Raw genomic sequence first — 17,678 nt, 5'->3', positions numbered from 1 at the left:
TCCTAGTGTATTATATTTACTGGTTAATGTGGAACTATACTTTAAAGACAAACAAGTAACTGGAAGCAGGCAGGCTGTGTATTGGTGAAGGGACAGGCACTGTCAGTTTTGCAGTCTAAGGTTACGTACACACGTGCAATAATTATCGTTGGAAAGGATCGTGAAAGTTCCCAACAATGAACGACTTGACGATGCATGAACGAGAGCTGTACATACAGCACCCCACTATGTTTTCTCCCTTCACTTCCATTACGATCGTTTGCCGTCCATCGTCCCTGGATCCACCCGGACAGTCAATCGGACGATGGATGACGAGCGCTGTACACACACCAGATTCTCGTCCGATATGGTCCCCGAGACGATTATCGGACGAGAACAATTACACGTGTGTACCTAGCCTAACACACATCCCTGACTATTCACCAACTTTTCTAAAAATGTACATGAAGCTACACATGGGTTCAATGTACGTTTCTGGCATACCCGGATTCTCATTCATATCTGGATCTCAATCAAGTCTGAAAGAGGACCAGGTAAATATGTCGGTATCCAAAACAGAGCAAGGAGAGACCATCTTCTGTAACTTCTGCAATCAAACCCATCTGTTTGCATTTTTTCTTTTTAACTTTTAGTTCAGCTTTACCCTTTAGAGTTGATAGGGGACATCTTTTGATGTACACATAGTACCAGAGGTTAATTGTGTTTTATATTAATTAAAATTGAAAAAAATCAGTACCGGCTAAATTCGTATGAATACCCAGTAACAAATTGCTAAAGAATCTGATTTTACAAACCTACCAGCACCAGAAATCTATATGCAGGGAAGAGATTATATTCAAGGACTTTACAAGGTGACGGTGTCTAAAAAATCAGAATGGGTAAATGTCAGTAAGACTTACTATTATCTAAGTAGGACAGCAACAAGCTAGGTCATAAGGAAGAGAAGGAGTAGGAACAGGACTTCTTAGAAAGTCAAAACAAATTTTTTAGGAAGTATTTAGCTCCCTGGCATCCACATGTGCTCTTCATCTTTGCTTCGTTTTTGTTTATCTTGACTGGCTGGTCAGTAAAATACAACATGATTAAAATGTAATCCAAAAAGAGCAAAAAGTCCTAAGAAATGTATTTGGGTGCTGATAAATAGGGTTGTATAGCAAGTGGATCATTCCATGCCATACATTCATTTTAATAGGTCTTGGCTGTTTAGTAGAATTGCTTGCTTTCTATATATTGGCAGGTATATCTATATATTTATCTATATCTAAAAACACTAAAATTTTAAATATTTATGTTCTTCTGAAAAACAATATTACTATTTTATAAATTATTTCTTTACTCCTAGATTGAAACAGATGGCAAATATATTTCTTGTATGAGGAAACCTTCTATGAAAGTAACATCTATAGGATATTAGCTCCACCCTTTCAACTACCAAAATACACAGAGCGTGTTAAAGCAGAACTAAAGTTTTGCTTTTAGCATTTGGGATCAGACAGAGTTTTATCTCAAAAATGCAATAACAACTTTTACTGATAATGGACCACTTATGCGGATGGGCAGATGAGAGGATTCAGACAGGTCAGTGTACCAAGCTGGGATACTTGGAGCATGCTGGCTTCCGTCTGCAGCTGCCAGGACTGAATGAACCCCGGTACAGCCAATGTCATCCCAGCCAATACAGATCGAAACAAGGAAGAGGAGGAGGAAGATGCCAGAGCCCAAAACGGAAAGGGTACAGGTGATTACAATAAAATATTGCAATTATCGAGGTAACATTCTTTTTGGCAGAAGGGACAGGCAATGTTCCTTCTGCAAAAAAGGACTTGCCTGGTCACAATTTTATTTTTGGGTTTAGTTTTGTGTATAATTGTTGTATGTAGCTGAACTAATCTTGATATCAGCTCCTAGTAAACGCTTGTACAATGTAGCACTCACCCAGGCAATGGGATGGTCAGCATGGAGACAACCTGGAGTTTTAAAGCTTTGCAAAGTGTCTGTAAACTTACAGCAGGAAAGAAGGGAAGAAATATCTTTCATAATACGGATAGTTCATTCATGTCCTAGACAAAGGCTTGGCAGCACTGTCTAAAACACAAGACTATCTTAACAGAATTACAAATTGCTTGCCTGCTAAGACAGTCCACATATAATATGTAAAAAATGTTTAATTTGGCTTTTTGCCCAGAGTTTACCGTGGGTTTCAGCATTTCAAACACATAGTCAGCCGTGTTTGTTTTAGGTTTAATGAGCTGTATACATTTATTGTCCATTAGTCTCCCTACAAAGTTCTGTGAATGATTACTAGCATTAGGAGTTATAGCTGCATTTTAGGACGGCTACATACCACTTTATTATACACACACACACCTAGGAAAGGAGGGTAAAGTATAAGGTATACAGCCAGAAGTAACCTGACTGATTGCTAGGCAGTAGCACCGCATGAAGCTTAAATTATAAGCCTAAATCTGAGCACCATCTTCCACTACGTACAGCCAGTCAGGGCTATTTCTCGATCGTTGGCAGAGAGTTGAATTGTAATCAGCAGAGCAGTCACAATGCTCCAGTGCAGAATGACACAGAATGTTCACGTCCACAGTGCTGCATCAATTTTACATAAATACAATAGAAAAAAAGTAAAACTAAAAAATATAAGTTACAGAAGGTGCCTAATCCTATTACATGAGCATTAGTACCAATTAAAGAAGAACTCCAGCCACACGTGTAAACATCTAGTTCCCTATTGCATTTAGAATTAGAAAACAATATTCTAAAATGTTGCATCCATGTCACATTATTATGCATGAGCTGAACAACATTCTGCGGAATTTAAACATGGTAGACCAGTGGCCACTCCCTCGTTCCACCAAAAGCACTGATCAGAAGCCTACTCACTCACTATTTGGTGAATGTGAGGTTGCAGCCCTACACCAGGTATAGGCAATGTAATTTTAATATTTGACTAAAGTTCTAATTTAGGGTGTACAGTTGCATTATGCTGTGCAACAACCAGAAGCAATATACTCCCTACCAACTTAAAGTCCCTGCAAATGTTAGATGCTGAAACGTGTTGTTCCCCAAAACAAACCACAGATCCCGATCTAACAGGCTGAACCTGAAGCACAATCATGCAGCAGCGTTAAACATGCAGAATCTGACCAGAGTCACACTCAACAGCTGTGTTTAATTACTTCTACTGCAGAGCGAACTCTGTGCACAAAACGAGGCGAGCACATTAAGAGTTCCACCTTACCCTTTCTACGGTTGAGCCACAGCATGCAATGCCGAAACATAGCAGTGACAGACGGCATTGATTTGTGAAGTTATGATCGGAAATGGTTAAGAAAGTATTGAAATGGTGATAGAGAAATGCAGATGAGAGAAAAAAAGAAACACTTGTAGTCTCTGAGCACACAACTCCACCTTAGGAAGGCCGCAGCAGGTATATGTATTACAATATAGACGGCATGCCTATAGATTTTTTCCCGTACAAAGGCCCCACAGGCATTCCCTCAGGAAGGATCTTCAAGTGAAAAGCAGAACGGGTGCACGGAGCTCAATGCAGAGTTTGCTTCCATGAGTCAGCTGTTGAAATAGGAAATGCCTCCAATCTTCTGGTTTTATTCATGTCTAGCACGTATCTATCCTCTGCAGAGCAACACGCTATCCCATCCCAGTACAAGTATCCACAGTGCTTAGACAAGCAACACTGGCAGAAGCAACTGCAATCTATAGAGCAGGGAGAATGCACACACAATACACAAACAAGAGGTAGATTATTGCTCACCCTGAAAATGAAAGGTTTTCTGATCGACGGTTATAGTAAAGGTGCTGTCGTCTTCATCGTCAATACCAATCACAGCCCCCTGTGGAACAAAGAGCAGAATGCTAAGCAGAGTAGCAGTGACATCAGCAGTACATACGCTATTACTACAGCACTGCAGCAGAAGCAGCCAGGAGGGGAACACGTAACAGGAAGCAATGTGCAATTATCTTGCAAGCTTCCTTGCACTCCACATTTAGCAAACCAAAGAGGGTAGGTACGTGACCACCGTCCTGGCACAGCTCCATAGGGCTGGAGGAAAAGAAATCATTATGTAAGCAGAAAACAAAATAGCATCAAAACAATATTAAAATTTAAATACAACTGAATGCAATAGTTTCATTTTTATATTTATGTGTAGATACTTACACACAACACAAGGTATTTGACTTTAAAAATAAGTTTAAACCTCAGGGTGGGGTTATTCATTCAGCATTTAAAAATTCAGGAATTAGTAAATATAATTTATTAGCAGCTCGCATTGCTACAGCCAATGCCTAGAAATCAAAAACCATTCACACTGCAGTCTCATACACCAAGCTCAACTGGATTATGATTAACGGCAAAATGATGAGTATGATCATGGACACTCTGAAAGTTTTTGAAATGACATGGGGCCCTTGGATTTCATACTGTGACCCTGGATACTTTCATATTTAGAAGCAAGACCCATTGCTTTTTCCAATCTCATCTGTGGACCCCTACTATAGCTAATCACTGTTTTTTAGCCTTTGGTTGATTTGTTACATTGTTTCATTGCCTCACTGTTATTTTGATACTTATGTTGTTATTGCTTGTACTGTATTATCCCTTTACCCTATTCCTAAAAACTTGAATAATTTCATTGAAATACAAAAAAAAAAAAAAAAAGTAGGAGATGGTGCAATCTAGAAGCCAATGGTGGGTTAAAACATTGACACTACAAACACCAATTATGTTAAAACGGACCCTAACCCATTTCCAATCCCCAAACCATGTTATATTTAGGGAAATCTTTAAAACATTACAGTGATTTTTTACCCACACCTGTGCTTATAAAAATATAAATAGCGCTCCTAATCTGGAATGTGTGATTAGGTAAATGTAATTACTGAAGCCAGCTGCATCCATACCTCTCGTCTTGCTATGCCAACACCGGAGCCGTGTGCTACTGCATTGGTTTAGTTTCAAATTGGACCTAGCTTCTCTATTGTTATTTGTAGGAGCTGGGTTCATACATATATAATATAAAATTTAACATTTATATATATATACAGTGATCAACCAAGAAATATTTTTAAGCTGGGTGGGAGCCTCTGTTTTGCGACAGAACTTGTCAGTAACCACCCAAAAACAGCCGGGTGGTTACTGAAAAGTTCCGGATGGAGCGCCCGGATAAAAGGTGCTGGGGAGAACACTGTATATACATACTTAAAGCTGGGGGAAGAACGATAGCACGAAATAAAATTGTTTACATAGGTGGACAGGAGCCACAGGGGCAATGGCCAACGGGCAATAACTTTACCCAATGTCGCACTCTACATAGGAACTGCAGTTTACATTTCTTCAGTACAGGTGATGGTGCAAAGCATAACTTTATGTTAAAGGATATAACTGGAAATAATTTCCAAAGCTTTCACGTTAACCAAATACAACAGCCGATACTACAGAGCTCAATGACTACAGGCCAGAAATGCAGCTGTAATGCAAATATACACAATGAGAACCAAGGCTTTAGAGTTGCAAAGTCAGTGTTCAACCCAGAATTGTTTTTTTTATAAGCTGGGTGGGAGAAAATTGTAGGTGGGTGGCAGCCCCTGAATAGTAACCCAACTCTTCAATAACCACACAAAAGGTTGAGTTGGGTGGTTACTAAAAAATGCCGGGTGGTGCACCCGGCTAAAAGAGGCCGGGGAGAACAGTAGTAAGGCTGCAGTCCCCTGAGTTTTCCAAATTACATTATACCAAGGATAAGACATTTATTTATCAATGTTTTATTAGATTCCATGTAGAAAGTAGGTTAACCTTGAGTAAAAGTTGTGTGATTCCTAAATGAAAATATTCATAAACTGTTCCCTCCTACTTAGGCTGCCATAGTTGTACTCCTGAATATATTAGCTGTATTGCTGATCCAACCAAGTCAAAATCTTAGTAATTTACCTGGTACAATTTGGCAGACCAAGTGATTGAACTTTATTTGCTGCCTGCTTGTTTTGGCTCGGCAATTTACTAAGTGTCTAATTGAAAGCTGTCTTTCTGATCTTAGCTGTGCTCTAGTCACTGACCTGGAAAAATCAGGATGGGAGTTTAGATTTCTTTAGACTTTTCAGGCTAAAGGTTTGTTTTAGGTCAGTGACTTTCTGGGTAATGAAGCCAAAATCAAAACGACAGTTGACCAGAGTCTGCTCCTTTAAAAGATCAGATCCCAATGGTAGCTGCAATATTGCTTTTATTACATTCCTTAGACCCCAGGGGTATAAAAGCCACTCCTAAGGACAGGAGGACAGACTAAGGACAGGAGGATTTATTCCACAAGCCTCAGGTAAATCAAGGTCCATGGACATTGGTATTGCCAATACAGCATGGATAGCACCAAGAACACGGCATCCAAGACATGACTGCCAATGATTACCAACATCAATAAATATATACAGGTAATAAATCTCCCATCAGTGAATGTGCACAGCAACTTTTATCTGCTAAATGATGAAATGCTTGTAAAAAGCAATCTTATCATAGTGTATTACAATAGGGACAATCATTTGAAAAGGTGATTCAAAGGACAAGATGTCATTATGTCTGAATTCATTACAACAGAAACATCTATAAAGTGATTTGTAAATTACCGGTATATATCCTGTTCTTTGTTTGGATTGGATTTTACTTCTATCGAGGGCTCAATTAGGTCTCATTTCCACTATGCAGTCAATGTTCTCCCCAAGCCCTTTTAGCTGGGTGTACCACCCGGCACTTTTCCGTAACCACCCGGCTGTTTTTGGGTGGGTATTCAAGAGTTGGGTCACAATACCGAGGCTGCCATCCACCTACAGCTTCTTCCAGCTTAAAAAAAATTCTGGGTTCAACACGGACAGTGCAGTGCCATTCATAGCATTTCATTGTGTGCGATATACAAGAACATTGGACATGGCATTGAGAACAATGTCTGATGTTGCCATGTTTTGCTAACACACAGATGCGCATGTTTTTGCGCACTGGCTCATTCAGTGTAATGCTTTGGATCACGGTTGCAAGGGACAAAGTAGGTGGCTGCGCGTTACAGTGTAATGTACAGAAATGCGACAATAGTGTGAATGAGGCCTTGGGGAGATTTGTTTGCATGTTGGGATAGTTATGGAGGCAGGAAGTGAGCATTTATCTTTCCACCGAAGATATGAAAAAAATCTAACCAAATCCACTCTAAAACTAGAAATAGTATTTACTTAAATATAAGGAAGGGTTTTGGGTGGAAATATTTCTCTAGAATTCCTCGCCTACAGTCTTATAGCTGTATACTATATCTGCAGTGCAGATATAAGAAACCTAATCATATCTGTTGACAATACATTGACACATACCACAATGACTTCAATGTCACCTAAGAATAACAACAGCCTTGACTCATCAATGAAGTAAACACATTACATCGTTAGTAACAAAGTTCACGTTTTACAGCGCACATTGCACAAGCTAAAAAAGTTAACAAAACAAACAAGTTTGTCCTTTCCAAATGAAATGAAAGATACTTCTATCACCCAATAAATTACATCTGAGAACTGTAGCCTGATCTACTGAGGTCTGTAAACATCAAAATAGCATAAAAAGCAGCCTGGAGAGTAAATATAAAATAAGTTATGTTTCATATTTCTCTGCTAAAAAACAAAAATATATTTATACAGCATTTTTTACCTTTACGCATAACAATATTCACTTTAAATCATCCCAAAATGTAAAATGCAGAAAAAAATCCATTTACACAGTGGAAAGGACAGAGAGTTCAGCTTCTTTTTCTGGCTTTTCAAATGTCTGGAAAAGCAGTCTCCCTTCCCCCTCAGTTATTTGGCTATAAAGACACCTACAAATCCCTATAAATGTCCGCAGCAAACACTCAATGTCTGCACAAGCTTCCTGTGGCAAAGCCACTCCTAGAAGCTGCATGGAGCGTCCAAATAACTGCTTATACATACTACCAACTGCACAAAAAACAAAAACAGACTTTATTCATTATACTTATTTTTCTATTTATGTTTAGTGATTTAAGGTAGTAAAAAGTCTAACAAATGCCTGGAAAAATTGCAGGTCCTAAAATAACCCAAGGGTAATTTTTTTTAGTTTCAATAAAGTGGTGAAAGGTTAGACCCTCTGTCAGGTTTGTATTGCTGTCTTTGAGGGGATTCACGCCTGTGTATTGCTGTCTGTGTGGGGATTCACTCCTGTGTATGTTCTGTGATCACTTGTCACCAAGATAGGCGTTGTCACCAGAACAGGTGGCGATAGAAAATCTTTCTACATGAACACTTGTCTCTGAAAAATCGTATGTTGAGAATCTAGAAGAAATTCTTCTAGCATATTCAGGTCAGTACCTGTAGAAAAATCTTCTAGCAGGACACAAAAAGCAAAAATAACCTGAGAGGGATTGTAACCCCTCTCTACCTACTAAATAAAAATGTGAACCTCTAGCCCAAACTTATTTAAGATCTGGATAGAGAGGGAAAGAATACAGAACCCCTGTCAGAGATACCTGGTATCTGCAGCTCCATTAGACCTGGATAGTAGCTACCTGTATGTAAATTTATAGCTTCAGACCTTCTCCAGGGGCACAGATTTGGAAAGTACAGAACTAATTTGCCTTGAAAAAGCACTGCTGCCACCTACAGGCCAACCAAGAAATGACATGTTATAGAACATTGGACTAGTACAAAATCCAAGAAACTCCAATGCTTGAACAACACATTTTATTATTAAACATAATTAAAATACACACAAAAAAAAAAATACTAAGTTGAGACTATCATAAGTCCAACATCACATACACAGTATAAGCATACAATTTCTCTACCTATGTTCCCCATATCAACACCAATAGAAAGGTAAGAAAATGTGCATTAGTATATACATATACACACACTGTATAAACTCTCCAAGGGATCACAACTCTGTTACCTATCAAATATTTTCTAGAAAATGTATGGACAAAAAATTGTTAGGAATTAGCACGGTGGGAATATTTTTTAGCATGTAAAGGCATTTGGTGGAACTTATTTTTGTGGCCTTCCTGGGTCGAACAATTTAGGAACACAGGCCATGCATTTCTTTATGTTTGTAAACATTCATGAATTGAAGTGTGAAATAGATCTGTAAGGTTTGTCCCTATAATGTGGGCTTAGTAGCATTTAACTGCCTATATAAAACACAACATGCAGCCTATGTTTTATGAATGGGATGAAAAATGCAAACCTACGTGTGACTTAACTTTGTGGTATCCACTCCCATCTACAAATGCAACCCACCACAGATGTTGAAACAATTACTAAAAGCAAAACTTGTGTAAAAATGTAATACGGATAGAATTCTGTAAGCACACAACAGTTCTATGACTGCAGTAAAAAAAGAAATTTGCCCTCTGATTACATGACACTGGATACAGAATCAGCAAACCTAAAATAATGATCAGCTGTATAATGTGTGCGCTGCACATTAGATGTCCATGTCAGCAACTCTGCAATTCCCAGGATTAGTAAACTATTCCTCTGAGTCTGTACCTCAGATCAACACACACTACACAACTGTGACCATCTTATACCTTCCCTAACATAGAAGACTCAAAGAGACCTTGTCATGAAATACTTAGAATGTTTCTGCCGACCATCTTCTGACAATGCTTGTTGCCTGATTGTCTCCGGCTTCACTACACTATCATGGGACAAAAATGCAGATTATTAACACAAAAGGCCTTACCTGCATACCTCTTCCAGGTCAGAGACTAAAGCCAGAGTGTCAGCATGGCAGTGGTCAACAATGGCAGCTTCCATGTTTCCTTGAGGGTACATTTACATCTATGAACTAGATTCTGATGCACTGAGGCCGTACACTGCTGTATGTATTCACTTAAATGGGTAGCCTTTTCCATTTGGGGTCTCGGAGGCAATTTTTCGCCAGTGGCGTGCCAAGGGTGTTTACAGGGCATTTCATTTTCTTCAGGATAGGTCATGGTATCCCTTGCCTAAGTTGCAAAGTGCTAAGGAGTTGCCGCCTTTTTGGATCCCTGGCACTGTATACAACTTACTTATGTGTCATGTTCTCTTCCACAGCCAGCAACCAGAAACTCCTGGCTTTGTAACCCAGTGGGAGACAGACTTGAAAGTGAAATTTTCGCAAACTTAAAAGGATATGTTACTCCACTTGAGCCACAAGGCTGCAGTTTGCAATAAATACCAGGGGACGAATCACAAGCTGGCCACTCGGTGGTATAGAACGCCCTCTAAATTGGCTAATGTCTACCCCTATACTGACAATATTTGCTGGAGATGTGGATCGGCTCCTGGTACATTATTGCATATTTTCTGGGAGTGCCCTTCTTTGTCTACTTACTGGTCTTCGGTGGAAGACCTTGTACATAAGCTCATAGATATTGATATTAAAGATAAACCCGCTTTGGCGTTACTCCATGTCTCTGATATGTCGAAAAAGGCATACAAAACTCTTTATTACGACATCTCTTGAATGCCACAAAGGCATGCATTCCTGCAATGTGGATGTGTGACAAACCGCCAACCCTTGGGCACTGGCTAAGGAGGATGGCAGATGTTTACCGTATGGAAGACATGATGACAGCTGGGACGGATCAGACCAATAATATTATCCAGACCTGGTATTACTGGGTTCAGTTTAGTACATCTGCAGAATATGGCAGATTGACCGGTGACTCTTCTTGTGAAGAGCGAGTTATTGTGTTTGATTGTAAATACCAAACTGACACATTAAGTCGGGACCCCCCCCCCCATATTCCCCTCTATTTTTTTTTCTTTTTTCTTCTGCAAATATATAAAAAAAACTGAAATACTGGGGTTTCTCTTTATTTTACTATTACATTGCTTTATTTTAATGTGTTTGTGTATTTGGCTTTTGTTTTCTCAGGACATTGTTTTTTTATTGTTTTTTCATACATTGTGCAACATGCCTTTTTTTATTGTCATGTAAACCTTGAAATAGCTCAAAAATTATTTTTAAAAAAATGGGTAGTTTTTTTTGCCGTGCGGTTTAGAAAGTGAATTGGGGTTCCAATAAGACCTACTGGCACCAAACCACACAACCCATGCAGTGTTCTCCCTAGAGCAATCTTGCGGAGCGTATCGCCTCACAGATAACCGTCCAGCCAGCTGTCATCAGATGCTCAATGAGGCTGGTGGCAAAAGCAGAACCTTGGTTTCTGGGAAAACAGGAGCTGACTGTTTTTGGATATGGCAGATAATAATTTTTTATATTTATTACTTGTCCACAAAATTGCAGAGGTTCTGCTTGCCAAAGTTTGATCAAACCCTGAATTTATTTCATATCCCTGGCTAAAGCACCCATTCACAGGCGGTAATATAAGTGCATTAGGTGATACAGAATTGCACCTATTCAGACAATGGTAAATCATACAAGCAAGCAAAGTTGTCGTTGTAATCAACAAAAAAGTTTAATGCATATGAACATACTTAAAATAATTAAACATTTAGGTATATAGAAAGTATAAAGCAAATGGAAACCCAAAAAATAATTTAAGCTATGCTTACCCTTAGACGGACACAGCCTCTCCGTGATCCTCTCATCATTTTGTCTTTCGACTGAAAGAAAGAAAAACAGTATCAGCCATAATGTACAATACCAATAATTCTCATACCCATTAGAGGTTTACCTTTACACAGCCAGCGTACAACAAGGGTCACTATATGGTATCTGTATAACTCTGTCCGCTTAGCAATCAGATGATTACTCACTTCTCTGAAGTCAGGCATCACAAGTGATGATCTTATAATAAAGATGATATCATGTGTAAGGTGCCCACATGTAGGCCCTTACATGTTACATGGTTAGACTTGGACAATGGAGGCCTAATTCATACATAATTTCCATATATATATATATATATATATATATATATATATATATATATATATATATATTTATATATTAATTTGCCTATTAATAATAATTTATTGCCTTTTAGAGCTCCATCACAGGCCAGCCTTGTACATGCTCTTATCGCTCGTCTGGACTACTGTAACATTCCACTAACCCGACTCTCTCCTCTACAATCTATTATGAATGCTGCAGCCAGACTCATCCATCCTTCCCTCCGCTCCTCTTCTGCTGCATCTCTTTGTAGTTCTCCTCCTCCTGTATTACTGTCTGTAATTTGCAACCCCTATTTAATGTACAGCACTGTGTAATATGTTGCCGCTATATAATTACTGCTTACTAATAACAGTTACAACGGACCAGAAGGGTAGAAAATCCTCCAACGGGGACACAGCAAAATAAAATGCTGACAAACCAGAGCTCCATTCTTCTCTGACTGTACTAAAGAAAACCACTATATTTAGGTCTATGTTTTCTTTTTTTCTTATCTACTAAAATGTTGTCAGCAGGACAGAAACTGAGAATAAACTCTCTAATAGCCCCAGAAAGCAAGAAAACCTAACGGGGGTTCTAACTCATTTTCCTTCAGCCCAAAAGGAGGAAAAGCTGGCTGGACATAAACTTTAAAGAATGGAAAATAGGTAAAAATATTTTTTTCATCACTGGGTTATTGAGAATCGGGTATTGATTGCTCTTTTCTATGCACCTTCACTTGTAAATATTTGTTTTACTGGGGTGTAAAATAAGACAGTGTTCTGACCAACCGTTATTTTAAAACGGAGCCAAACAAACAAATATAAAATGAAAGCAGGAAGGTTTTTTTATTGCAGAAAGCACAGACGTTGTCTCCTCTGCAAGAAAACAAACTAACCTGCCTGATTGTAATATTTTGCAGAATGAGCTGTGTATGCGCACCACAGTGTATGATCCCGACATAACTGGGTGCCGGGAGTAAATTACCTTCCATGCCCACATGCAGGGGTTATGTCACTTTGGCCAATCAAGATGCGCAAAGATCCGAATGACTGAGTATGGGCAGCACAGTGGCTCAGTAGTTAGCACTCTGGCCTTTGCAGCACTAGGTCCCAGGTTCGATTCTCGGCCAGCACACTATCTGCATGGAGTTTGCAGGTTCTCCCTGTGTTTGCGCGGGTTTTCTTCTGGTACTCCAGTTTTCTTCCACATCCCAAAAAACATGCAGTAACGTTAATTGGTTTCCCCCAAAAATTGGAGGGAAATTAGTGACATATGACTAAGGTAGGGACATTAGATTGTGAGCCTCTTTGAGGGACAGCTAGTGACATGACTATGAACTTTGTACACCGCTTTGTAATATGTCAGAGCTATATAAATACTGTGTAATAATAATAATAGGATGTCAGGAGTGGTGAAAGAGCACAGGGATATGAGCTTAGTTCCACTTTAAGCACAGTGGTAGGTAAGGTGTTAAAATACATTGAAATGATGTATAAGAGCCCCTTTGCAGTGCCATATAAGTTTAATGGCAGCCTCAATGTACTATGGCAAGACACTTGCAATGCAGATGCTGAAAAAATGGGAATGCATAGTAGTGAATTGCATTATGAAAAAATTGGTCATGTGTTTTGTTAGCATGTTGGGGTTCACTGCACATTAATGAGTGGCTTGATGTCCATTAACACACCACAAAGATCTAAATGGGCTTTTAATGAATACACAACTCGTTATTTATGTCTTCCATTTCTGCTTTGAGTAGTATGGAATTCAGGATCTTATGCTAAATGCTGCAGTTTGTCAATATACAGAGCCTATTTGCATTAGTCCTTGCCTAATTATTATTTATTACACAGTATTTGCCTACATTTATATGATAAAAGTTATTCACACACCCCAGGGATTTTACTAGGGTAGCCAGCTGAGCCAGCAGTCATTTTGGTCTGTAAAAGTAAAAAAAAAGGAATAAACCCAAAATGTGAGAGCTGCATGGACCTAAAACCAACATTGTGTATGGAAATGTCCCCTTTAAATGTAACTGAACAAACATGTACTTTCAGGAGAAGTGAAAGGATTTCCTGGCAATAAAGTAAAATCATATGATAAAGGCTGGCATGACGCATCACATGGAACGCTTAAAGGAAATGATTTTTGGAAAGGAGTCAGCCACACAGAAATGTATGAAAAAGTTACTTGCTAGCACAATTTATTTTCCCATGTAAAACCAGAAAACATTCACCTGATGTATGGCTACGTTCACACAGCTCAACATTAAATGCCAATATTGTGATCACTGGGTTAATGCTGCATTTCTCTCAACCCTTAAAAAATAATAGAAGTTTACTGTCATTTTATGTCCTCCATTTGTTCCTCCAGCCCCTTTGTCATTACCAGGGCTGTGCATTGGCAATAATTTAGTGATTTGATACAAGTCACAATACAGCTAGATAAAAAGCAAGACTTTAAAATCTATTTTAGGAAAACGGTCATTCTATAAATACACAAACCTCGATTCAAAAGAAATGAGGGGTCCAGTGCTCTGCCCAGAAATGTTTTAAGCTGGGTGTCTTTGTATTGTGACCAAACAAAAAACAGCCGGATGATTACTGAAAAATGCTGGGTGGTTGTACCCATCCAGAGGGGGCTGGGGAGAACACTGGGGTCTATTTATAAAGCTGTGAATCTGACATTCACTGGTGAAGAATCAATACCTGCCATTGAGAACACATGGACCTGGAAGATTTGTCACCACAAAATGTCAGATTTATAGAGACCTCATGGATGAAAGGTCTACTTGCACTCAGGAGAGCAGAACAGCAGCATCTGCCAACAAGCAATTAGAGAACTGGCAATGGAGAGGTATTCCTTGCCAAACACAAATCACTCGAATGAATGTTTGAGAATTAGGGGTTCAAACAACTCAAAAATAAAATGACAGCACTGCAAAAAGGAAATGTCACACAAAGGTTTTTCTGTTTCCAAATGTCATGCTGTCCAAAAGCAAAAGTAGGAAGGTCGCAGCCCGTATTGTGACCCAACTTATCAGTAACCTTCCAAAAACAGCTGGGTGGGTACAAAAAAACACTTTTTTTTTTTACCTTCCAACTGTCTATCAGCTTTTGTTTTTATATGGAATATATGTATTTCTCTAGTAGTTGAACCTGATGGACTTTTTTCAACCTATGTAACTATGTTTTCTTTATGTTTATTGCGCTATAGCAGCCATTCACAACCAGGGTACCTCCAGAGGTAGTTGGGGGTTACAAGAGTAATGAGCAGTTTGAGACGCCCAAGTCACTTTAAAGCATACCTAAACTCAGAATTTTAACTTTACATAAAAGGGTAGACAACCCTTTTATGTAAGGTAAAATTTTAGATTTTTTTTTTTTTTTTTAGGTGCAATAACCTTTTTTTAAAAAAAACAAAATGGGTGCAGCACCGCCCCCTAATACGCCTAAGCGATCGAGAATGAATGGGAGCGCAAAGTTCTTGCATCCCAGGGTCTCCTTAACATGCCCAAGCATCTCGGGCACGCGCAGAAGGAGCCCTTTCGGCAAAAGGGAAAGAAATTGCTACATGGGAAGTGAGATCGGCATTTCTTTCCCCATCTACGTCACCCGATCTTGTGCCTGTGTCGGGTGATGTAGGAAGAAGAACCCGGAAGAAAAGGAGAAGATGGTGGTAAATGTCTTTTTTTGACTTGGGGTAAAAAAAACATACAAAAAAGCGGTAACCAAGAGCCAAAAAAAACAAAACAAAAAAAGAAACACATACCTAGTCCCATCGGCGTCCTGCCCGTCGGATTGCATCCTCTTTCTTCGATCTTCCCCGGCGAGTGCACTGACGTTCTCCGGGTGTTCCCAATGACGTTGGTGCGTGCGAGGGAGCGCGGTGGGAAATTCAAATTATTTTGTATTGGATTCAATACAAAACAACTGTATTGAATCCAATACAAAGTAATCAGAGTGTGTATATTTATATATATATATATATATATATATATATATATATTTATTACATGCTACTGTACAGGTATATTACAGGTTTCAGTATTTTGATGCACCCTTATTTTTACCAGATTTTCATGTTTTTTTAAAGTTTATTATTAAATTTATTAAATATTGGACATATTTCGGTGAGTTATGCCTAAGAATTATAGGCCTACAATGAAAAATAAATTTCCATGCAAAACAATGTAATGCTTTTGGCATAAAAATACGAACAGAATTAGAACACCAGGGGGTTAAGTGACCCCAATGATCATCTTGGCTACCTGTAAGGGTGAAATTCATCCCATTGGCCAGCAATGTAAGAGATATTCTGACCACCTCACTAATATACCGTGAGCTGTGGATATAGTAATTATAGGAGGGGTTACTTGAGGACCTGAAAATTATTTCAAGGGTTAAGGCCTATGTTAAAAAAGTGGAAAAATAAAGATATCTATGGCTTTTTGACCTGCAAAGCTCTGGGGCCAACTATATGACTATGATGAGGTTTTTAGGTGCCAGCCGCCAGGAGCTGTATGGGTTGGCTCGCTCCCGCTGCAGGTCAGCACTCAGCATTAGGGATCGGTGGAAGGAACCACAGCATGCAGATGGGGACACAGACAACAGACAGTGCTGGACACTGACCAAGGGGGGAGGGTATATGAGCGCTCCTATTGCAGGGATCTTTCTAAAGTAATATCAGCTTTTATTACTTTTCAGAGCGTTGTCACCCTATAACAGGAAGAGCTGTCATGGAAGGACCACCAGGTATTCTTAAAAAAAGCTGCAGATGTAAAAGGTTTACATTCATAGGCTTAGTGGCTGCAACTATTTGATTGGTAATTTCACTTTAAATTGTAAGCCCAGCCGTGTCCCCTTCTCTGTGAGCTGCCCATTCACCTGGCTGCACCTCATTAAAGTCACCACTGGGCGTGTCCCCTATTCTCTGTCACTTTGGCAAGCACCCGCCTTCCAGCATATTGGCCAGCGCACGGAAAAGGCGTGCGCTGATTGGCTACTGTCTTAGCAAATCTGCCTTCTGATTGGCTGAAATCGGACAAGTCCGAGACTATTACGAAAAGGTAACGAGACGAGAGTGCCACCCGCGCCTTTTTCTCACCGTGTAATAGGAGAGCAGGCCGGCGTTGTAATCCAACACGAACCAACGGTATTGCCAGCCTTTCATCACGTTCGTCCATTTACTCAGCGGACCCTCCATGATTGACGCCATCTTGCCAGCCGTGAAATAACAACATACGTCCGGTACGTACGTCGCGCGTCAGATTCCCAATGGGCGGGGACTTTGAAAGTAGGCGTGGTTTTGGAAGTCCCGGAGGAGAGTGGATTGGCGTGACGTAGCGTCACGCAGTGGTCCTGCTCGTTGCTAGGCGATGCTGAAGACACAACAGTCTAATAAAATAAAATACGAATTAAAACATTATTATTATATTTAATGACTTGCTCTGTCTGTTTTTATTTATTTTGTTTTTAGTTTTGCAAAATGTTTTGTTTCATATTGTTAGGTTTGTATTTTTGAGTGGTACTCCCACTTCATGTTTCTGTGACAACTGTACAATAAATGAGGATGTGAGAAAAGAAGCGTTGTCAGCAAAAAAAAAAAATGTCAAATGTGTCTCTCGAAGGATTTTAAATGATATCCTGAGATAAAGCTAGAAAAATAAATCCTCTAATTGGAATATGGGCAAAAAATAAATAGATATGCATGTACTGGTCTTGGCTTCTTAAAAAGGCAGATTTAGTAGGGAAGAAATAATCGATAACTGCAATAATCGGAT

General features: G+C 39.3%; 1 protein-coding gene across 5 annotated transcripts in view; it reads right to left on the bottom strand.

The window, feature by feature from the left end:
- OSBPL9 (oxysterol binding protein like 9) overlaps positions 1-17,156 on the bottom strand; it is a 77,870-nt gene extending 60,714 nt beyond the window's left edge. For 3 of the 5 annotated variants that reach the window (XM_072419633.1, XM_072419632.1, XM_072419635.1), the window contains exons 1-3: positions 17,003-17,156; positions 11,575-11,625; positions 3,785-3,863 (exon numbers count right to left, since the gene is read on the bottom strand). In XM_072419633.1, coding sequence (XP_072275734.1) covers positions 3,785-3,863; positions 11,575-11,625; positions 17,003-17,113 — 241 coding nt within the window. In that variant the 5' untranslated portion in view covers positions 17,114-17,156. The remainder of the gene's footprint in view (positions 1-3,784; positions 3,864-11,574; positions 11,626-17,002) is intronic. The other 2 variants (XM_072419631.1, XM_072419634.1) reach the window with 2 other exon arrangements.
- Positions 17,157-17,678: the final 522 nt, after the last annotated feature.

The sequence above is a fragment of the Pyxicephalus adspersus genome, chromosome 8 (genome assembly GCF_032062135.1).
Source record: "Pyxicephalus adspersus chromosome 8, UCB_Pads_2.0, whole genome shotgun sequence".
In the NCBI taxonomy this organism is placed as follows: domain Eukaryota; kingdom Metazoa; phylum Chordata; class Amphibia; order Anura; family Pyxicephalidae; genus Pyxicephalus; species Pyxicephalus adspersus.
This window is presented reverse-complemented; position numbering and strand designations above follow the sequence as displayed.